This window comes from Melanotaenia boesemani, chromosome 17 (genome assembly GCF_017639745.1).
Source record: "Melanotaenia boesemani isolate fMelBoe1 chromosome 17, fMelBoe1.pri, whole genome shotgun sequence".
In the NCBI taxonomy this organism is placed as follows: domain Eukaryota; kingdom Metazoa; phylum Chordata; class Actinopteri; order Atheriniformes; family Melanotaeniidae; genus Melanotaenia; species Melanotaenia boesemani.
The window spans coordinates 14,072,722-14,097,308 of NC_055698.1; the positions used below are offsets into that span (position 1 = coordinate 14,072,722).

Genomic DNA, 24,587 nt, shown 5'->3' on the forward strand with positions numbered 1-24,587 from the left:
ATATACAAGTGTAATATGGTTGTAGTTGCAGAAATGCATGATTTGAATGATACATATCAGGAAATAACTGATCTGAAACTATGTATTGACTATTGCTATTATAGATAAAAATGACATGATGAATAATCATTGTAAGTGTAATTACTTAGTTAGACTACACAAATCACGAATGATAGTGCTATAATCAAAATGATCTATACACTGAAAACATTACACCCTAACTAGACTTTGCTACATGATTAATAAGACTTTCTTAAATATATTCCATTACATTTCATTTTATTAATCACTTCTCTTTGGCTTCAAAGACAATCACCTTGGGCTGGTTGTTTAGAGGTAATCTGATTGTATTTCGGTTATCGGATTGGATCAGATCTTGAAAATGGGTTGTTCAAAAGGGAAAGAAAGATTGGACCATGTAATCCAATTCTGGTTGTTATCTGGACTTTTGAGTATGATCTGGATAACTTTGATCCAAGAAAACAGGATTATCCTGATCCCATATCGAACCTAAATGCAAAACATAACCGCTGGGAATAACTTTGGAATATTTTAAGGACATTTATTCAGCTATTTTATGTTGCCATATGAAAGAAGGAAGCCACAGATATGACAAAAAAATAAAAACTAAACACTTTAGCTTAGTTAACACACCTAGAAAATTTGAAAACTTGAATAGTGTACATTTTCCCCATGTCCGAGGAAATGCATAATGTTTTCCCTTTAAAAGAAACTATATGGCTTTTTAGACAACTTGAACCCTTTGATGTGTGGACTTGAATATTATCAACACATTTTTCATCAGTCATGAGGGCTGCATGGTGGTGTGGGTTTTAGCATTGTCTCCTCACAGCAAGGTCCCTGGTTTGAGCCTCGACTGTGGGGAGATTCAAACAGCAATCTTTCTGTGTTGAGTTTGCATGTTCTTATGTGTTGGTTCTCTACATGCATGTCTTAGGTTAATAGGTCACTCTAAAAAGAAAGAAACACAGGAGAATATGCTTTCTGCAAAAGTGTTGATCCCCTTTTTGGCAGGGCAGAATTATTACATCATTTTAGTGTAGGAGATATGATGTCCATGAAGCTCCCTAGTCTGAATCTACCTATGTTTATTTTTTATTCCATTTAATATGTTCAAAATTGACTCTTTATAACAAATAGTTTTGTGCCAATAATCATTGTTTGTTAGGAACATTCTTCCCAACACCAAGCATTGCAAAGCTAAACCTTCAACACAAGGAAGAACCACAGAGCGTTATTCAATGTATACAATTTTACTTGCAAGAAGTGCGCACCATACAAGTATGATACACACACTGAGTTAATTCACACATCGCAAGACATTATAAAGGGAGGTTCAACACTTCAGAATTACACAAGTCTCGGGTTACAGCAATTTCCACTATGACATGAAAAAAGAGACATTGGTAGGTTAGTGTCTGGTCTCCTTCTGGAACAATCAGGTCCTTTCATCTCGTCCATGGCCTTGTCTTTCTGTTCCTTCAGACTCAAGCATTAAACTAGCAAAACACACAAAATTGTTGCTCGAGTTAATATTTCTAAATCGATTAATGATTGGTACAAATGATAATGAATCACATTATAATAGTAAAACATAATGATAATAGAGATGATTTTTCTTACACTTTATCAACTCCCTTACTGCACGAAAAGCATTTTCTCATTTTGAATAAGCTTGTTAGACTCAAACCTAAGAAGTGTTTCTTTCTGCCAGGCACCTGCAGCATCATCTCTTTTTTCCTGTGCAATACAATTCATTATATGGGCAAAACCAACTTTTTTCCAAATTCCTCCTTATATGCAGTAATAAGAGGATTCAGGCAAATTTCTTGTTGACACTCGTATGCAGACCCACTGTCCCGCGGTAGGACTTTTTTGGGTTTCACTGATGGCCTTTAAGCAATGCATCAGTGATATTAGCTTTGGGGGACTGCAAGTTTGTAATTTTCTTTTCTGTAGTTTCTTTTTGTATAGCTATTTAATATAGAATCTAATTGAAGTGTGATGTTTTAAAGTCCAAATTAAAAGGGTTGTTTTGTCACAGTTTGGTCTGATTAATTACATGTTTGTGCTTCTAAATCGAAAATGTGCAAATACGCTTACCTTTCTTCTTGTCCTCGTGTATGGTTTTGGCTTTTGTGCCTGTGATGTCCTTAAATGAAGCCAGAAAGAGCACCACATCACCCTTTTCATACTTAACTGGCACAATGTTCAGGAAGCACCAGAACAGCTGAAAGACAAGAATACCCTTTTCAACACTATTAGTCATCTTTCACTAGTAAGGATCATGCATTTGTACATTGAGCAACACAGGTTAACATGTAGTATCACATGTGAACAGATATAATATCAAACTTGTGATTTATGCTCTTACAGGACACAGTGATGATGTCATGACTATTGCTCAAAGCTGGTATATGATTGTCAAATTGGACCAATATTTTTGGCTCTAAAAAGCATTATGTTTCTACATTTTTAACCAAATGAGTAAAAATGAACTATCAGAGCAAGCGACCCAAAATACTTTGAAGTGTGATACATTATCCCGAGCTCTGCATTTTTGTTGTCTCAGTTCAGTACCTGTGTGAGGTGATGATGTGGGACGTCTTGGAGTAGGTGTGGCAGAAGAGGGCGGACAATCAAAAAGAAATGCTGCCTCCACCACCAACTTCACACTCGTGGTCCCCAGTGTGGATAAATCATTAATCAACTAGGTTTCTACTCTTGATTGGCTAATGATTGAAGAAAGATGAAACTGAATAAACTAGGTAAATTATTCTCCACCTGTGACGAAGAAGACAGTGCTATCGGTGGTGAGGGGGCTATACTTTCTGCGCTCGCGCTTCCTGTAGACCATGACCTCCATGACCTCTGCTCCTAGAGGGATGCTGGTAGTGTTGATGGTCACGCTGGAAGAGGAGCCATCACATGTCTCATAGTACTGACCTGGAAAAAACAAGAGACAATGGGATGTTGTAGATTTTGTTTTTGTTTTTTTTTTGTTTGTTCTCTTATTGCTTCTGTGCATATTTGTACACTTACCCATTGTGTGCCAAACATAGACATAACTCTTTCGTCTCCAGTCATTACTCTGAGGGAAGGGCTTTCCATCGGGGAATACGTTGCATCTTGTCACATCTAAGCATTTTCCAAAGCCATAGTCGTCCAACCAGGATGTCCAGTTATACACATAACCTGAGCGAGCCTGTCCATTGGCTGTTCAAAAAATAAAAAATGTGTTACCTAAAACAATTATTTTTCATTTACAATGCTTAGATACATCCAACATAAATGAGACTTGTTGTTAGAAATCCTAATATAATCATTTCCTATAGTATTTACTCTCAGCTACAAAATATTTTAGTCTCTATCAAGCTCATAGATTTAGTTTGTTTTGGGGCCAAAATGCAGAGTTTTGGCTCTGAATTAAACACGTTGATATTTCCCCAAAACAGGTGGAATGCATTTGCCAGGTGAAGTGTTAAAACTAATGTTGCTTTTTACATTATCGTTGTGTGAGAGGCCCATGTTTACCCAAAAACCAACCAGTGCAGCTTTAAGCAAGTGATTTATGGTGCTCTTTGAAATATGCTGCAGTAGTGTTCTTGTAAAAATTGTTTAAATTATTTTTTTTTAGGTGTGATGTGACATTCGCAGCCTGGCCTAGCTTCCCGCAGCACCTGAGGCCTCCAGCTCCGTACCATCTTCACAGTGCTCATCCCAGATAAGATTCCCGTTGACATCTTCCTTCTGGCATGGAGGATACTCCAGCTTTGCAGTGAAGTAGATGCATGAACTGTTGAGAGCTGGACTGTCGCTGTTCAGACGGACTTTCCAGGTTGACAAACACACCTGCAGATATTTCAGAGTAAAAAAACAAGAAACTGAAAAAAAAAAAAAAAAACCTACTCACCTCTGTGATGCATAAGCTCGCCTGGCCTTGGGTTTAGTGGTGGGTATAGGTAATCATCCTGTGGGTTTGTGTCAGGATCCCAGCCAGGAATTGGTGGAATTGGAAATGGAAACCTCCTTCCTACTGAGTGCTTGTGGGGGAACATATCACCATATGCTAAAGGGAGATTAAACAGAAAAGGGTTATCCCTATTTATAGAGTTTTAGAGATCTGTTTTAGAGTGAAGACCATCAGTTTTACTCAGACGCCTTAATTAGGCTCATGAGACTGAGAGCTGAGGACAGAAAACTGTGATAAATAGCAGCATAAAAGGCCATTTAATTCCTCAACAGTAACATTCAGCAAAACACACAATTTATGAAATCTCCATCCTAATTTTGACTGCTCAAGTCCAAAAAAGCACCACTTACTTCTGCGTCCATCAGCTTGATAAATGAAGCAGCCGCATGCAAAGAGAAGAACACACTGCAAGACGCACAGAAAAAGTTTACAGGAATGACATGGTGTCTTGTGCCACTCCTCATCCAGCAGCTTCTTCACTCTTTCTCGTCGTGATGTCCTCTAATTTAATCTGACCAGCTCACAGACATGTGATATATCCTAACGAGGCGCATCTCATCACTCATTAGACTCAGGGAGGCAGGAAACTCATGTTAGAGGAGGACATGCACGCATGCTCATTTTCCTCTTTTTTTTTTTTTTTTACATTTGTTTCTCAACCCAAAAATACATGATGAAATAATTATAAATGCTGTCTTTAGGAAAGAACATCGTTGCTGCGATTGTGCATTCAAACGAGGCAAATGTAACTTTTACTGATGTATAATTATTACTACTATTATTACTTTATTGTTAATATTTGGTCTGTGATCATATTTCCATAGTGTATTTTTCTAATGTTTTCTAAGGAAAACAGCTGTAAAATGTCCTCAGTGATTTTCTTTACATATTGTTTTTTGTATAAATCGACCAATCTCATAATATATAACTAAAACAAATAGTGTTGTATTATTCGGCTCGGAATAAAATACGTTTTACGGGTTATTGACAACTTTTGATTATAATTTATGGCATGGCCGTTTGATATCCCACTCATGACAGCTAGCCATACATACTTCTGTAGTGGTGGTGCTGTCAACACTTTCTGCGTGAGCTCCGAGAGGACATGCAAGTTCCGCACCCACTCCAATTGAAAAAATAAAAAAAATGCAGAAGGAAGGCGTGTGATAGGCAGCTGTTTTCTGCACCGTCAACATGTGATTGTTTTTGTAGCGGTCCTCACTACAAGGAGGTTTGGAAACAGTAACAAAGGGCTAAAAGTTAAAAGTGCAGAACTAATCTTGAATGTCTGACATCGACCCTGTAACACATTGAGAAAACTCCAATCAAAAGAGAAAGAAACAGAATAGAGTAAAATTGTGGCTGCTGGAACTAAATTGAATTTTAAATAACTATGTGTTGCTGTATGGCCAACTTAATCCACATAGAAACAAGGAATGAGACAAATTTCTCATTCTGAAGCCGATATAATATACCAGCATTTCAATCATCACTTCTTAATGATGTGGTAAAAACAAACGAACAAACAAACAAACAAAAAAACAACAATATGTTGTTAATGTATATTTCTCCTCCTCCCTAAGCCGCCAGCTTACTGTGGTGGAGGAGTTTGCGCATCCTGATGATCTTACTGGCTATGTTTTCGGGGGCTTTATGCCCCTGGTAAGGTGACCCATGGCAAACTGGTGTCTAGGGGAGGACCAGACGAAGCACGGCCTAAAACACCCCTATGATGATGACAAACCATGGACCCAGGTTTCCGTCGCCGGTTGTGGGTCCCATCGGGCTCTGTCGGGCTCAGCCAGAAAGGGTGACATGGCCCCGCCTCCCGTGGGCTCAACACCTGCAGGAGGGGCCATAGGGGTCGGGTGCAGTGTGTGCTGGGCGGCTGGCAGAGGCGGGGAACCTCGCGGTCTGATCCTCGGCTACAGAAGCTAGCTCCAGGAACTTGAGCCTGAGGAACTGAGCTGGTTGGAGAGCACTCCTTTCAGGGACTCCTTCATTCTGCTGCCACGTGGGAAATGACAGCAAGACCTGGAGGGGCGTGATTGGGAGGAATGGCCCCCCTGATCTAAATCTGAGTGGTGTTTTGTTGTTGGACTTCTGTGCTCGTCATGGATTGTCTATAACGAACAACTTGTTCAGGCACAAGAGTGTCCACAAGTGCACTTGGCACCACGTCACTCTAGGCTGCAGTTCGATGATCGACTTTGTAGTCGTATCGTCAGAATTGCGACAGCATGTCTTAGACACTTGAGTGAAGAGAGGGACGGAGCTGTCAACTGATCACCACCTGGTGGTGAGTTGGGTCAGATGGTGGGGGAGGATGCCGGTCAGGCCTGGCAGACCCAAGTGTTTTGTGAGGGTCTGCTGGGAACGTCTGACGGAGTCCCCTGTCAGAAAGAGTTTCAACTCCCATCTCCAGCAGAGCTTCAACCATGTCCCGGGGGAGGCGGGGGACATTGAGTCCGAATGGGCTGTGTTCCATGCCTCCATTGTCGAGGCGGCCAGCCACAGCTGTGGCCATAAGGTCGTCGGTGCCTGTCGTGGCGGTAACCCCCGAACCCGTTGGTCCCGCAGTAAGGGATGCCGTTAAGCTGAAGAAAGAGTCTTATTGGGCCTTTTTGGCCTGTGGGCCTGCTGACGTTATGAGGTGGTGGAGGGAATACTTCAAAGACCTTTTCAATCCCACCAACACGTCTTCCGATGAGGAAGCAGAGTCTAGGGTGGCTGGTGTTGGCTCTCCCATCTCTGGGACTGAGGTCGCTGAGGTGGTTAAAAAGCTCCTCGGTGGCAGGGCCCCGAGGGTGGATGAGGTCCGCACAGAGTTCGTTAAGGCTCTGGATGCTGTAGGGCTGTCTTGGCTGACACGGCCTCTGCAGCATCACATGGACATTGGAGACAGGTCCTCTGGACTGGCAGACTGTGGTCCCCCTCTTCAAAAAGGGGGACTGGAGGGTGTGCTCCAACTACAGGGGGATCACACTCCTCAGCCTCCCTGGTAAGCTCTATTTAGGGGTGCTGGAGAGGAGGGTCCGTCGGATAGTCGAACCTCAGATTGAGATGGAGTAGTGTGGTTTTCCTTCCGGTCGTGGAACAGTGGACCAGAGAGCGTTATTAAGCAACCTTATGTCAAAAATGATTGATGGTTGACAGGTCAAAGGTCACAAGTGCAGGTGTTGCTGACATCATAAGTAGGCATGATTTGATGATGTGTGTTTCCCACGGTGTATCACGTGTGTGTTTTTTTTCCCATGCGTTGAAGGGGTAAGAGCACCGGTTGTTGTCCATCAAAACTGTGTTCTGCTCAGCAATGGTCATTGAAGTGTGTTTCCCAGGCGTTGTTGTCAATCAAAAGAGGGATCTGCTCAGTAACATGACCGGAGGGAGTGGGAGTTGTAGTCCTGGGGAAGTGAGTGCAAGTTGTAGTCCTGTATCACGGTTTGGAGGAGGAGGGGTTAGGGTTATTTAAGTGAAGCGCTGTTTTGATTCAGAACCTAAAAAAGCAAGTGTGGTGAGCTGGTCGTGCAAGAGTCAGACAACACCACCCTGGGACTTTCACCCAGGGAAATACACCAAGGTGGTGAACTTATCACCAGGCACCCAGGTTCAATATGCACGAGGCAGAGACAGCAGTTCCAATAAACAAATGAATGTATTAAACAAAAGATATCAATTAAAATAACCAATACGACCAAGGGAGTAAATCAGGGCTGAGACCTACTTGGTTGGGGAGGGTCTAGACAAAATGAAAAGAAGGGGGTCCCAGGAACACCGCAAGTGAGCTTAAACAAACAAAACCAACTTAAATCCACAGGACACACAGAGGGGCCACCACCAACACCACTAGAGACACCAATCCACCACCAAAGGCTCAGCACCTGACAAAAGAAAGAAAACAGAATTATAAAATACTCTTAATAAAACAAAGTCACTAAAAGCTTGGGAAAAGGATAACCGAAAGAACTGTCTCTACTATAAAACAGGCCCGCGCACATGTGCACACTAGCACACTAAATCGGCTGATGGTCATCAATGGCGGAAGTCATGCTAAGTGGTCAGGTGACGGCATCAGTGTCCACAAAGTATTCAACAGCTCCAGGGAAAGCAAGACTTAGCCCAAGCATGTCCTCCAGTAGAAGATCCTCCAAGATGGCTGTGCCCAAGCAAAGCAGGCAAAATGAAGTGCAGCAAAGCAAAGCAGCAGCAGTCCCCAACAGACATGATCCGACGCTGCACGGCAACTCTACAGCCCAATCGGGTGATCCGGGATCGCACGGCGTATCGTGGAGCATTCATTGACCGTCCCTCGTCCACTGCAGCGTGGCGTCAGGCACCGTGTTGTCACACCGGCGTGTATAACCCACAATCCAGGGCTGCACATGAGGCGAAGAAATCCACAACAGGTTATGCAGCATGCAACAACAGCCTAAAGGATCCGTGAGCTTGATGAGGCGTGCACAGCCTGCAGCAATACCCACATGAGTCTCTGCACCATCCCGGAAGGGAGGTTCCGGATGCCAGGAAATGGCGTAACCCCAGCCACCAGCAAGCGAGAGGCAGCCTGTATGCCCTGCTTGCCTTTTATATGGTCGTTCCCTCCAGTAATTGGCTGACTGACACATATGGCAATCAATAACACATGTGTGTCCTGCTACACAAGCAAGCAAGCCAGCCAGCAGAATGATGTTGTGAGAGACATAGGTAAAAGTAAACCCTTAACTAAGAAGGCAGAGTGTGAGTGAGTGAGGTCCTTTGACCCCTGTCTGTCCGTGTCTCTTAGTGTACCGTTAATGAGCAAGCCTTGGTTTCAACGGTCAGGTTCTGCAGCTGTCCTGTTCTGTTAGAGAGTGATGTGATAGGTCCCTAAAAAAACACATCTTGTCCCCCGAAAGACACCTTGTTTTACAGAGGACTGTGTTTTTGGAAAGAAGACCTGTGAGAGAGGTGATTTCATTCTAGGAAGACCCAGACCCTCGGTTCATTAAGGTCAGCAGATGTCCCTAGTCCAGTGGTGTGTTTTAGAATTATGTGATTGTTCTCTTGCTATCTGAGACTCTTTAGAGCACAGGTGTCTGTAAAAACTAGCGGTCAAAACCAACCTATAAGGTGGCAGAATGATGTCACAGCGATTTGAATGCGTCTTTAGGAAAGAGTTGCAAGGTCTGTCTTTTTCTGACTTTAAGCGCCTTACTCAAGCTCAAGCTTGTGAGATGGAGGATTGTGTTTCACGGCTGTGTTGATGGCTTCAGACAGAATGTCACGAATAAGGAAAAGAAAGGAGGAAATCAGGAATTATTTTGGAGTGACTCAATTTAAAAGTTTAATTCACAAAGAAATTATACTCTAACTGCTGTTGGGTCATTATTATCCCTAATGGTGATAATAATAACCGTTAAGCCAAAAACTAGTTTCCTTAGCATGCATCAATGTATTATTTCGTCAGACGCCAGAAACCAAAGCTGCCAGGCAGTTCAGAGAGAGAGAGAGAGGGAGAGAGAGACAGAGAGAGAGAGACAGGCAGGGAAGTTTTAGAGTTGTGACACTGGCGACATAAATAATTGAATTTATAAAGTGTTTATCTGACCTTCACCCAATATTTTGATCAAATGAAAAAAGTTTGGAACAGATCCTGAAAAATGTGTTATAATAATTTTAACACGTTTTCCATTTAAGATTAGTTGTTCAAATGAATATTTCCTCTAATAAGATGTAACTTATATGAACTTTCCTCTTAAAGGTCATGTAGATATGTCTATTGGGTTTTCCTGGTTGTCTGTGAAGGCACCATTTGGTCACATGACATCTGTTCAGCCAGTCCCACTTCCTGGTAGTCTCCATACAAGCCATCTGTATTACTCCACCAACAGATGTGTGGGAGCATGGGAATGGGAAGGCTGCAACAGGGGAGTCTTGTCCAAATGCTTTCCGTTTTGTGTGGTTGATTATTGTTTAAAACTCCATTGTGCGTTGTAGACGCTGCAAACTCACTGCTGACACCAGGGCTCTCGTGTGGAACGGATTTTTGTTTGCTACATGCTGTTAGCATTAGCATGCTTGTGCCTTGGCCCCACTAGCATAATGCTATTGTAGCATTATACTACATTAGCTTTACTTTGAATAAGTTATGTTCATTGTTAGGCTAGAGCCTTTTAAAAAGACATGTTGGCCTAGCATGTATTTTAAATCTACTTTTGGTTTTATTAGTATTTCTGGTGCAACACTTTTTTTTGCATTGTTGTATGTTCATGGAAATTACTTTAAATGTTTGATGGTCTATGGTTTATAATTCAATGAAATTTAATTATTTAATGGGTGTACACCAAGATAAAACTAGCTAGTGGTTATGAACTTTGAATGACTGAATGTTGGCCTTGTTTGTCTGATGCTGGCCAGGTGTGCCCTGTTGGGTACAGATCCTTCTGGATGGCGAGCTAGACTCAAGAGTTTGAACCCTGCAACACACAACAACCTTCTGCAGTCTGGTAGAAGGCTGTTTGAAAACCAGCCCACTCCCATCTTTTTGCCCTGCTCACCGCTCACATTTTCATTGGTTGAATAGCGTGCAAATGGACATTAATTCAATTTTCATGGACTCTGTATATTATTGGACAACTCCTACATACTGCATTGTGAAAGGTGAACAGAATGATTGTGACCTAACTTGCTGATGATGATGAAGCAATTTCAACTGGGTTGAGTTTGCATACTGGCTCATTATATGTTGTGAATCATTTGGATGCAAAAAGTCAACTCTTGGAATTCAATCTTGTGAATGTTTTCCACCTTTATTCTGCATGTTACCAGGGGAAAGTGTGTAACATAAATTTAATAAAGAATAAACAATGTAAAGTTTTGACTCAGTTTATTAATAACATACACTTAGGGGGTCATCCCCATCTGCTCCTCCTGTCGTCTCACCCGGAACCTGCCTACTCCCACCTGACTAGAACCGCACACCACAAAGGCGGAGAACCCGCTTAGGTAGCTGGCCCTATAGCGGGCAAAACCAAAACCACACACGATTGCGCTGCAACCCATTGCAAACTAACACCCATGTCTGCATGCACAAGAGTCAGATGTAGAACGGTTCCGGGTGGTTACTGACAGGAGGACTAAACTCATTAGCAGGGGAGTTCCCAAACAAAACAAACAAACAAAAAGTTAAACAGTTAGTCCGCTCGTACAATCAGCACTATCAGAGACAACTCGGACCAGGAGTGGACTAACTTTAAAACAAAAACCCTTAAAAGGACAGCAGGCAACAGTATCCAACAGCTGCAGACAAAAGAAATACAAAATTACTACAACAAAAAACACTTTAATTCAAACACATTAATCATAACATACCTGCAGCGTTGAATTCCCTTACTCAGAATTCCCTTAAAACTCATCCACCATATAAAATTCAACATATAAAACATATTTACCTGATGCTGCTAAAATCAGCTTGCACCAAGACTGACGTGGCTCTGTTTTGGAGTCAACCCCTAGCAGATCCGGGGTGAACTGCAATTTTTTTGCACTTCTGCATAGGCTTCACACTCTACAGGCAGAGATTACCACTTGGTCGGCGCAGCAAACTTCTGTATCCTCATCTTTAACACTCTATCTGCGCAAACTTGAATGAATAAGAAAATAATACCCTAGAAACATATGAGGCCAGATCAGTCTCAATAGGAATGAACTCACGCCAGGTTTTTCACAAATGCACATGCTCTGGTTTGCATTTGTATTTCAGAATCGGAAATGCACACTTGCTGTTTCACAAATGCACATGCTCTGGTTTGCATTTGTATTTCAGAATCGGAAATGCACACTTGCTGTTTCACAAATGCACATGCTCTGGTTTGCATTTGTATTTCAGAATCGGAAATGCACACTTGCTGTTTCACAAATGCACATGCTCTGATTCACAAATATAATTTTGAGGCACACTTGTAAGATTATACGAATTGCTGAACGTGCATTTACGAACTGCTTCTCATTTGTGAACATCTCTGCATTCGTGAGAGAATTCTCTGCGGTGGATTTTGAGACTCCCCTGACGTCGCAGGGTAACGAATGTCACCATTGGTTGACTAATCTGTCAATCAAATTTCCGAGTGTGATTGACAGATTCATCAGTCAATCAGGTGTGTTTGCATTCAGCCAATCATACTGCTCCTTACATTTTCTCCATACTTTTAAACCTGTCGCAGAGCTATTTGAGCATGGTAGTTCAAGTCCAACTAGCGGGCAGACATGGAGGAGACGCAACAATCACAACCTGTAAGTAACACATTTATCTTACATTCCCTCGTTGTAAATCATGTAATGTTATCGAATTAACAATTGAAACGTTCTGCTCAGCCCAGTTACATGTTTGCATGCTTTATGTTCAGTTCAGTCCAGACATTGTGTCAGGTAGGGCTGTAGCCCAGAACTTTCTTTCTGACGTCTGAGTTTTTAAAAATGCAACCTGTGGGGCCTAGCCAATGTCCAAACAAACTGTTCGTGTGCAGCTCCGGGTCCCCCATAGATGTACAAAATAAAGGCTAGATGACTCGCCCGCGCTGCTGGCCAGTGCGCTGGAACGTCTACACTGGGCCGCCATCTTACCACTGGCCGCTCGCTCACTTTTAACATTAATTTAATGGGGCATGTAGTTTATAAATAACCACTACTTGCTCAATTTTATACCGATTTTCAACCCCCTTGATTTGTTATACACATCAGACATGTGGTTCGGACACTGCATACTTATGAATAATTATAGCCGTGAACTTTCGTATGAAAATAAACTAAGGGGCTATGTATATACACAGGGCAAGGCATTTATGTCAAATCAAGGTTTTTATTTCGTTTAGAAACATTTACTCAGGAAAACTGTGAAAGTAAGGAGACATACAGAGAATACATCAGTATCTCATTGGAAATACCTTCAATGTCTGAATGACATCACGTAACATTACACACAAACATTTTGAGTTCATTCCTATTGAGACTGATCTGGCCTCATAGTAACAGCAGGATAGTGAGCATTTTATGAAGAATAGATGCAGCAAAGAAAGTTGGTCGTGTTTTAGAGCTTCAACATGTTGATGCAATGTGTATAGCGCCGTCTGAGCAAGTGTTTGATACTATGAGAGCCAACTTTCACAAAGCTCTTGCTTTAAAGTGAATCATCTGAAATTTGATGTCGTCATTAATTAACTTGCCCACCACAGCGGATTAAATCTGCTACTGGCAACCGTCATTTCAGTCACCTAAATGTCAGAAACCAGATTTAATTCTTCTGTGAGATATGAATGACCTGATGTTAAAAAAAAAACTTAGACCGTTGTACACTATGAACATGTCATGCTAGCAAGTTGACATGCCTGCAGTAGCAGCACAAATTCATTCAATTATCATAAAGAAAAGCAAATCAGGTGTTTATATTACACCACAAAAGCGTTTTCTTATTCTACAAGAATGAGTGTGTACTTCAAATGTGCAGAGGCTTTAATGGTCAATACACAGTCGTATCGACTTTTCCTTTTACAAGAAACGCGCTCTCTCTCAAAAACTTACAAATCATTAATCAGATGGGGATACAATCCAAATGAGGTACGTAGGTGGTATATGAAAATCAAAACAAAACAAGAAGTCTGAACTACATGAAGTCGGAGGAAAGTAGAGTCATTTCACAGAGATGTACTAAAAATTCTTTTCTCGGTGCAAACAAAGGATTTATTTACTATTTTCAGTGATCTCATTACTCTAAACGTTTTCATTTTGAATGAAAATGTAAACATCCTGACCAGGTTTATCTGAAGATATTTAAAATACTTAAAAACTTATTTTTATTTTAAATAATAGGCAAACATTTAGTGTTGTTACCCTCAGATGTGTAATGATATTTCAAACTCAAGTAAAAAAATCCAGATGAATACATTTGTTTCAGTAATCCTGTGATGTCAAACACACTGTTTAATGAATGCTTTGAAATGAAATGTTTCCTGCACATGCAAGTGCTGGCTTTAAACTGTAAGTGCATAAAATAAACTTTACACTATCTGCAAGTGAATTTGAAAAGACTTGTCTTGTTTCACACATTCATGAGAGGCAGTGAAGTTCAAACAACCAGAGGTGTGAGTTACCAAAGCACCGTCATCCATTTTCTGCACCCTTAGGATCTAATTCAGGGTCACAGGGGCTCAAATCTATCAAGATGGGTTGCCAGTCCATCACATGGCCAACCCAGAGGTAAATAAGATAAATAGCATGTATACACAGATTTACTTCTAAAGTGAATATAGAATCAACAATTAACTTAACATGCGTGCTTTGCACTGTGGAAGGACGTGCAAAAACAAACATGCAAACTCCACAAAGGCCTACCGAGCTCACTGTGCAGCCCACAAAAGACCATGCTGAAGGAAAAGCTCCACTTTAAATATCACATTTTATTTTATGTCTGTCTTCAGGATATTTTTCTATGCAAACAAAGCTTAAGTAACCTAATACACAGAGTCAGTGAACCAAATAAAGTTCATCAGACTGGTGTAAACTGTACATGAACTGAAGCCTGTCTCAGCAGGACAAAATTTGATTTTATGAATGAAGATGAGCTTCAGTTAGGAAGTGTGCAGGTAGTATCTTTTGGAGGACTTGCTTAACTCACTTTTGGTCAGTTAATAGCATGCACATTATGACTATCATGAAATCAGTCTCATCAGCCACTCTTTGGGACCTACCAATGGTGTTTAGTACTCTCACAGCCTTTTCACAGACACAAAAACACTTCAGAAAACACACAAAATTACAAGAGAAATACAACTTTTCTTATCTCCTTTTAAACTGTTGTCATATTCACATGAAGTGCATCTATTTGAATTATTGGAAATAAACTTTGGATTTTCATTTAATTTTCTGTCAGAAAACTCTGGCATGACTGTATGAACAGTTTTTACAGGATGCTTTACAATCTTGCTGCAACTGTTAAACATGTTACAATTGTTTTTTCTGTAAATGTTGGAAAGTGGAGAAGTTGGGAGAATGTCTAAGGAAAGCTGTGATCAATCCAATCTTTTATACCTTTGGTATTTGGGATCTCTCCCTAAATGACTACAAAAGATGAGTGAAACACACTGCTGAGCCAAACCAGTGACCATGCTGAGAACCAAGATGCTGAGAACTCTTAAGGAAAAGGACAAATCAAACTGGAAAGACTCACTGAACAAGGTGGTTTTCTCATACAACTGTCCACTTTTAAGACTAAGCTAAAGACTCAGTTGTTTAAAGAGCATTTCCACATTTAGCTTAACTAAATAAGCTAGAAAGATTTGTCCAGCTTTTTGGCTCAACCAAGCACTGAAGAAGCTGCGTGCACTTATGCCCAAGATGATATTGTGTGATGAAATCATGCACTTATGCCCAAGTTGATATTACGTGATGAAATCATGAACTTATGACCATGTTGATATTGTTTGATGAATGAATCGTGATCCTGTATTTACTTAAAATGACTACAAAAAAAAAAAAAAAAAAAATTAATTCACTGCACTAGCACTACATGACAGCACCTAGGTCCAACTGGACTCAAAAGTGGTCTGACACTTAACTATGACGTCCCATCTTGTTTGAATTCATGCTTGTGTTGTTCTTGCTCTCAAATGTAAGTCGCTTTGGATAAAAGCGTCTGCTAAATGACTGTAGAATAGAATAGAATAGAATAGAATAGAATAGAAGTTACTGGCTTTTCCCCCTTTTATCTTCTTTTTGGAAGGACACCAAAACTGCCTGTCAACATACTCTTCCGCTTGACACCAGAAACTGGCACCCCTGATCACAGAGAGTACATGAGTAAGTGGCGTGAAGGAATGCAAGAAGCCTATGAAATAGCAAGGCACAATGCAAAAAAGTCAGCTGATCGAGGTAAATGAAATCATGACTGCAAAATAAAGGGCTCAGAGTTGGCAGCAGGAGATTGTGTTTTGGTCAGAAATTTGACCCCAAGAGGAGGAACTGGCAAGCTCCGCAGTCATTGGGAGGACACAATACACAAAGTGGTGCGACGAGTAAACAAGGATGCTCCAGTGTACAAAGTTGTACCTGAATAAGGAAAAGGCAGAGATAGTAGGATCTTGCACCGTAATCTTTTGCTCCCATGCGACCATTTACCCCTTGAAGTTCCTCTGAAAGATGCTAGACCGCAAAGGAAAACGGACAAACAAAGAGGAAACCAATAGTCAACAAAGCAATGACAGTGATGAGGACTCAGAGGAAGAATGGTTTTATTATCCACCTCCACAGCCTCCTCAGAGTAGGACATGTGATGCTCCACAAACACTTGATGAGCAGGAACCCACTGATCAGCTAGTTAACTCTGATTCTACTGGAGCACAGGATGAACAAGGACAGGAACAGGGCGGGGTGCCACAGCTGGAGGAGGATCAAGACAGGATTGATTTATTGAATGTAGATGAGGCATCCAAAGAGCTGGGGACTCTTGGAGATAGCTCTGCACTGCCACACATGTCACCTCCCCCATGTGAAAGTCAGCATGATAATGAACAGTTACAAAACAGGTCAAGAAGAGAACGCCCCCCCATTTCAACCAGAGACTATGTGGCCAGATCCTGTTCAGATTCCCACTTATTACCCTGTGGTTTTGTATGGGTCATTATGGGCATTTAATGGACTGTTTTGCACCCTCACACGTACATTTTCATGGATTCTTTTGACATTGGATACACAAATTGATGGACTATTTTCCAAATGAACTATGCTCTTACACACACACATTCATGATTCTTTGAAGAGGAAAGTGCTGACACATTCATGATGTACTGTTAAAACAATCAGAATCCAGCATACTTGCTGCACTGCAAACACCCAAGGACTTTGAGTGGGCCAAATGCCTTTACATGGACTGTGTTAACTTGCATTATATGCATTACCGATAAGAGAATGACTCTGATAATTGAATGTCCAGGACGACATTTGTATCGTAGGGGAGTGTGTAATGGTTATAAAATGATAAGATGTAAAGCGAAAGAATATAATTTGGTAATACTATGGGGTAAAAATGTTATTTGCTTATAACCATCATAGTGCCAAAAAAGGGAGAAAAGAAGACAGTTTATTCTGTGGTAACTGGAAGTTGCAGAACAAGTATACTGTGAATCGAGTAATCTATGATCGACTACTTGGGTCTTTAAGCCGTAATGCTATGAAAAGATACATTAGGTTGATAACATGCTTGAAAAATGCCGTTGATTTAATGTTATTCAGTTCATCTTGATTATACGTCGCATCACGTGGCAGTCGCATCACGTGGCAGTCGCATCACGTGGCAGAAGTAGGATTGCAGCAGAGACGGTTGTATCGCGTGTGTGCAATGTTTAGCATTTAGAGAGGATATTTAAAGAGACCTTATCATAAGTTATTGTGATCATTTAAATATTTCTGTGTTTGTAAAATAGTGCAAATGGCTTGAAAGACTGAATGCATCAGGTTGGTTTATTGTGACTGTTAAATAGCATAAAATTTTCATTTCTGTTTGTGAATGTACATGCTAACTTCTGAATATGACCGTAGTAATGTAGTTACCCATATTTAGAGTACAGTACTTATTCAGATTCGCGTTTGTATAGAGATTTTGGTAACTTATATAAAGTTATACCTAAGGTAATTTTATTTTTCAATGTCAAAATGTAATGTATTGGTGAGAACTGTGTTCTTGTAAAAAAAAAACCTACATTACAGCACTGGACGTGGCAGCAGTAACACCATGTCTCGTGTTTGTTTTGCATTATTGCCCTCTCAGGGGCGTAACATTCTCGCCACGTGAATATTAAGTTGGCGTAACTTTTGGAAATGCTGCTGTAATCAGACAGACAAGTGTAATTACGGCTCATCTTAGTACTATTATATCTGTTAGAGGAACTCTTTTTTTTCAATCTGAACTTCTTTTGCATTAAGCTGTTGATGTTTGAATGTAAGTGACTTTATATTTTTTTCAAAAATAGGGCAACATGTCTGAGAAAGTTTCTGTAGAATTTTGACTTTCTTGGAGAAAAATAGTCAAGTTTTGCCTCAGGCTGTTATTCACATGAAGGTCAGAAGTTCTAAGAAAAGTGAATGGACAAAAGGAAGAATATTAGCAGAGGAATATGCTCCACAAGCACACATTAAAAAAACTGTGTGGACTCACATTTTGTTTCTAACAGCTGATAAATTTAATTTATTGACAGTTTAAAGCTACTGTAGCTCAACCAGGTGATAACAGGCAGCAGGAGATCATTTATGAATCAGACGGATGTTCTAAGGGGAGCAAATTCACAGACATGGTGTGGATAATAGAGCAATAGAGGTTTTAGCAGTTGAATAAATTGTAACTGACAAGTGTAATTTATTTTTTTCTACTTGCATTTATCAAACCATTCTAGAGGTAATTTAGAAGGCAATGAAGTCCATTCTCTCAAAGTATGCAGATAGGAACTCGTATATACACACAGTGGTTTGTATTGGCAACGTACATCTTCATTAGTGTCCAGTCATATCTCTGTTCTTACACTCTGCGGCTCCAGTTTCTTTGTTTTTCCCTCATGAATGTTAACACTCTGTCATATTTAGGGATAATGACTGAGAGATGCTTAGAGGATTGCATATGCTTGATTAATTTCATACAGAGTGAATAACAAAGAAATAAATGACAAATACGCCTTTATTTCCATTTTAGCGCATAAAAGAAAATTTATGGAAACAATCTTTCCCGACTGATGCAGAGATTGAAGGCAGATAGTGTAGGCACAAATCTGGAAATTATATCTGCAGACCTGATTTTTCAGGTTGTTTTTTGCTAGGATGACTTAGGTCCACTTAGCTGCTTTATCAGGGCTACAAATGTGAGGACAGCACACTTTTGCTCCACAAAATACAAAACATTTACTTGCAGAATTATCTCAGTAGCACCTTTAAAATCGACTCCTTTAAAACAACTTGTGGTTTTAAACAAGTTGTAAACAAGCCCAGTAAACTCAGTAAATAAGTTCAAGTTTGATGAAAACTGTGTGATTGCAGTCATTCTTCTCCACTGCCTCTTTGTTTTCATGAATATCTCCTCAGATCCTGTATTTCTTAAGAGCTGTATTTAGCAGACATTAATCAACACAATGGACTCCCCCACTATTCGCACAAAGATTTTCTGTTTATCTGAGCAAAATGTCATGAACTGAGACCTCACAATACATTTAAGGAGGGCTCTTAACTCAGTAAACCAATGACTAACTTGCTTGTTGCATTTCTGGTTACTTGTTGTGCTAACCTTTATGGATGGAAGCTGTGCCATGTGTTGTCAGGGACTCCAGCCCCCACCAGCAATGCAACCGCAGGCACGTCGGTTAGTCAGGGTGCATTTGGCATGTTCATGTTGGAACCTAAATCACTAAAAATGTGGTTCTCTATATGTCTAATTTTATATATATTGCCATTTTGATAAACTTGACAGGCCACTGATGTCAGTATCTCACCAGGTAGAAGCACATAAACAACATTACACACGCGTAAACCAAAAACTGTTAAGTTAGCACACAGCCAATATATGTATGATGGAATAATGTTCATGGGAAATGTAATGATTTGCTTAATTCATCACCTGATAAACTGACAAGTAGATTGTCATTTTACCCACCAAACTGAATTTTACCTGCATTTGGTGGGTTGGCATGTGTTAATTTAGAACAAGGCTGTTTTGTAAATTTTTATTAGGTTTTTAAAAGACACTCTAATATGAGATACTATATCACAAGAGTTTATCTTTTAACAAAAATTGCTTGAAAATATCTATGGGACAACACAACCTTCTGTCAACTATAAAGCTAAGATACATTACATGACACAAGGCTTTTCAGAACTTGCTTTAATGTAAAAAAAAAAAAAAAAAAAAAAGAATGGAATTGTCACATAAGTGGACATTGTAATGTAATAAAGTTGCATTCCAGAATCATTTAGTGATTCAAGTTCCTAATTCAGTCTTTACTAGATTCTGCCTCACTCACACAAACAACTCAGATAAGATTTCTTGACAAAATTCAAGATGAACAGTAAACCCTCACACAAGATGAGTTCAGTGCTTAATGAGCTCCGCTTAAATGGACACTTTTGTGACTTAATCATTAAAGTTGGAGAGACTGAATTTCCATCCCACAAACTCATCCTTTCCAACTTCTCCCCATACTTCCAGTAAGTTGATTTTGTTTATAACATGGAGGAAAATGGAAGATTTTTATTCCCATGCTGAGCATAAAAACAATGTTTTTGCTTTAGTTAAATATCTGAATTTGAAACTATATTTAACTGAAGGGCAATGTTGAATTACTGAGCATTGCTAATTTAACAGGCTTGTCACATATGATGCTAAAAAGATAATAGGCAATAGGAATTAAATAAATAATGCATAACAGATTTTCAATGCCTCTTCTGCACCTCACTGTAATTATTTTAATGTTTTATGTAAACACGCTGAATTGTTTTGTAGATAAAATGTGCTATACAATTAAACTCCGCGGAAATGGCGGAAAAATAAAATTCAAATTTACTATGAGCTGTACAAACAAAGCCTCTGTAACTATAACAATGAGCTGTGCAAGGCCAGAGAGCTGCATTTATCTGAAATGATTAACAGGAATGTCAACAATTCTCGCACTCTGTTTGCTATGATTGAAAAACTTACAAATCCTCCTATACAGATTCCGATACAGAAAAGGACTCTAGACGCCTCTATAATGAACAACTACAGACCGTCTCTAACCTCTCTTTTATTTCCAAGATTATTGAGAAAGTTGTATTTCACCAGCTTAATGACTTTTTAAATGAAAGTGGAAATCTTGATAAATTTCAGTCTGGCTTCCGACCTCATCACAGCACTGAAACAGCTCTGGTCAAAGTGCTAAATGTCATTAGGTTGAATACTGATTCTGGTCAAGTATCAGCCCTGGTTCTGTTGGATCTCAGTGCTGCGTTTGATATTGTAGATCACAGAATCCTGTTGCACAGGCTGGAAAACTGGATTGGACTTTCTGGAGCGGTTCTTAACTGGTTCAGGTCCTATTTAGAAGGACGGAGTTATTTTGTTACGATCGGCAGCTATGAATCCGAGCAAGTGGCCATGACTTGTGGAGTCCCCCAGGGGTCAGTCCTTGGACCTCTTCCGTTCAACCTGTATATGCTCCCTTTGGGTAAAATATTACAGAACTATAGCATTTATTATCAAAGTTATGCAGATGATACCCAACTTCATGTGTCTCTGTCACCAGATGACTGCAGTCCAATTATTGTGTCAGTGTATGGAGCAAATAAACACCTGAATGAAGGATAATTTCCTGCAATTAAGTGAAGATAAAACTGAGATTATTCTGTTTGGTAGCAAAGAGAAAAGGGTCAGCATTGGTAAACACCTGGAGACTCGGGCTCTTAAAATCACTGACCAAGTTCGTAATCTTGGAGTGTTGATAGACTCAGACCTGACTTTCAGCAGCCACATCAAAGCTGTCACTAAGACAGCTTTTTACCAGCTCAGAAACAACAAACAGCATTGAGGCTTATGATGTCCGGGCTCACCGCTGGACCACAGTGACAAACAATCTAGAGAGTCCTCGTTCCTATCATGGCACTGCCTTCCTCAATGGATATGTGTACTGCATTGGTGGCTTTGACAGAGCAGAGCATTTCAACAGCGTGTGCAGGTTTGACCCCAGAACGCACACTTGGTCTGAGGTGTCACCCATGTACTACCGCCGATCCCATGTGAGCGTGACCGTGCTTAATGGATGCATATATGCAATGGGAGGCTATGATGGACACACAAGACTCAACACCGCAGAATACTATCGACCTGAAATCAACCAGTGGAGTAATATCGCGCCGATGCATGAGCAGCGGTACGACGCCAGTTGCACAGCCTTCTATGACAGGGTGGGTGAATTGGAGAGCGTCTGAGAGGTCATTAGTGTGAAAGTGAATCAAAAAGGAAAAAATAAGAAAGAAAAAGTTGTCAGAGAATATTGTTCACAAAGTTAAATTACTTAAAGCTCCTCTTGTATTTAGGTTTACATTTGTGGTGGATTCAATGGAGACGAGTACCTGCAAACAGCGGAGTACTACAGCCCAGATACCAACCAATGGACGATAATCTCCCCTATGAACAGCCGGCGAGGTAGACCAGGAGTCTCTGCATATGCAGATTGTGTCTACGTAGTAAGTGCAGGAACCACTGCTGACACACAGGTTACATATAAATAACATCTTTAATGTGTGAAAGCTTTCATCAGCAGGGCTATTAAACTGATCAGGCTCGCAGAGGGGGGGTTTAGGGCATTAAGCTTGTGTTTATAATCATATCTAATTTCTTATTTATTGGTGATTTAATTAATTTGTTATATTTAGGCTACACTTATCAGCCATTCAGCTCCCTGAAAGATGGAGAGCTTTATGAAAGCTAATTTAATTGGTATTCGTTAATTCAGTCTACATTTTGTGAAGGTGTAAAAGTCAGGACATGTTACAACTGTGTAAAGTTAAAAGGACTAATAATGCTCAAGAAAAAACTGGTAAAACTTGGGAGTTGACTAAAAGCAGGTTTTTCTCATTATCAATTAAGTGTAAGTGTTTGTGCAGCAGTGATTTAGACCTGAACAAAGATGAAGGCATATTAGGAACATAAAATAACTTTTTAAACCAAAGTGCTTCAAGAAGAATATCTGAAAAAAAACAAAAAACAAAACAAACAAAAAGCAAACCAAACAGTGGAAACACAGCACACAAATGGACAAGTTGGACCTGACTTACTGTTTCTGATCCAACTGTCTCCTTTTTAATCCACTCCTTCATTTTAACTGACGTTAGACTGACATTTTTTTTTTTTTTTACAAAGATGCCGAGATCCATCTACTGACATTTAAACAATTTCCCATAAAACTGTACTTTCTCTGCCATAGGTTGGCGGATTTGATGGCATCAACCATCTGTGCACTGCTGAGGCCTATAACACTCAAAATGACACTTGGGAAAATGTGCCCTCCATGACCATACCCCGCAGCAACTTTGGCATTGAAGTAATTGAAGACAAACTCTTTGCTGTTGGAGGCTACAACGGCTTTACCTCCATTTTTGAAGTGGAGTGCTACAACGCCAAATTGGATCAGTGGTCTGAGGCCGATGACATGAACATTCTCCGCAAGGGTCTGAGCTGCTGTGTGCTGTCTGGACTCCCCAACATGGCTGAGTACTCTATGGGTTGTGACGCCGAGGAGGAAATGGAGTCAGAAGACTCCTCCTGAACAGTCTCTGACAATTTAGTCCTGCCATGTACCACCATCCAACACAGGCTCCACTGTAACATTAACAAATTAAATAAATTACTCAGTGCAACTATTGTTCAATGAAAGATTTTTTTTTTTTCACAAATTTGACCCATAAATGACTGGGTTTTGTCACTAAACTAATCATAAAATGCAATGATGTTGTAACTAATTGTCTGGGACAGAGAGTAAGAGCAGACATGTCCAGTAAGTCAATTTATTTTCATTCATAACAGCATTTTCTCTGAAGATGACAGGGCTTGATTGATAGTCATGGTTCACTGCTGTGGCTGCCAGAACTCCACTGCCCCAGAATAGCTGAAGCTCAAAAGAGCGGTCAAACTGAATGCCACATTCATATATAATGCCCAAACAGTCATGAAATAATAGGGGCTGCTACGTTTCACTCAGTGAACATCAGAATCAGAGGTTTTTTTTCCAAATGTAGGCAACAACCATATGTGTATCGGCACATTGTCTTAGCTCCATCGCCATGCTCTTTTGGAGGTCAGGGACTCCTCTTTCCCTCACTCCTTAATTTAATCCAAATATTAGCAATGTATTGTGCCTAATATGAAGACTGATGCAATTTGAGCTTAACTCCTAAAGTTCGGAGCTGATTATCCCGCACAAGTCCCATGATCACCGCTGTGAATCAGCACTAGCTACTGTTCAGAGTAACCAGTGGCGAACTTAGCCATTTGGGGGCCCCTGCATCTACCAATCTAATGTATCTTATATGTATATTCTATGTATATTACAAACTTTCATATTTTCCTAAAGCATGGATGTGTGCAAATTAGGGCTGTTAAATGATTCTAGTTTTTAATGAGATTATTAACAGCTTTCAGATTAACCTTCATTTGGGTAAATGTCAGATGTCCAATGGTAAGTTAATGCAGCATGTAATGTACTTTTATGTGTTGTTCTGCATCATATCTACCATGTTCTAGATCATAACTCAGAATTCATATATCATCATCCATCATCTCACCAACCGTCTCCATGGTGATAATTTCTGTTGTAAAACAGCAGATGTGATGATTGAAGTTAAACAGCCTACATTGATGAAGAATCTCTGATAAAACTGATGATCTGGATAAAAACACCTTTTTCTTTTTATCATTGAAGTGTGAGTGTTTGTGCAGCAGTGATAAAAGTAAATCTGTTCCACCAGATTTTGAATTTTATAAGCCCTTGAATTTCAAGTAGCAAAATTTTATCCAGCGAATTAACATATCTGAATTTTTTTATTTTAATTAAAT

General features: G+C 40.2%; 1 protein-coding gene and 1 pseudogene across 1 annotated transcript; one reads left to right on the plus strand and one right to left on the minus strand.

The window, feature by feature from the left end:
• Positions 1 to 967: 967 nt before the first annotated feature.
• Positions 968 to 11,035, minus strand: LOC121628064 (annotated as a pseudogene).
• An 8,968-nt stretch (positions 11,036 to 20,003) lies between these two features.
• On the plus strand, positions 20,004 to 23,381 carry LOC121628065 (kelch-like protein 10). Its single transcript, XM_041966968.1, has 4 exons — positions 20,004 to 20,206; positions 21,538 to 21,937; positions 22,070 to 22,219; positions 22,960 to 23,381. Exons 1-4 carry the CDS (start codon positions 20,061 to 20,063, stop codon positions 23,299 to 23,301), a joined length of 1,038 nt encoding a protein of 345 aa, XP_041822902.1. The 5' UTR covers positions 20,004 to 20,060; the 3' UTR covers positions 23,302 to 23,381.
• The last annotated feature ends 1,206 nt before the right edge of the window (positions 23,382 to 24,587 follow it).

Bases quoted from the DNA above. Each gene is read 5' to 3' on its own strand.
- LOC121628065 (XM_041966968.1), top strand. From the start codon at position 20,061: ATGAACAGTAAACCCTCACACAAGATGAGTTCAGTGCTTAATGAGCTC. The intron at 20,207-21,537 runs GTAAGTTGATTT...GCTTTTTACCAG, and splicing joins AACTTCTCCCCATACTTCCA to CTCAGAAACAACAAACAGCA. The intron at 22,220-22,959 runs GTAAGTGCAGGA...TCTCTGCCATAG, and splicing joins ATGCAGATTGTGTCTACGTA to GTTGGCGGATTTGATGGCAT.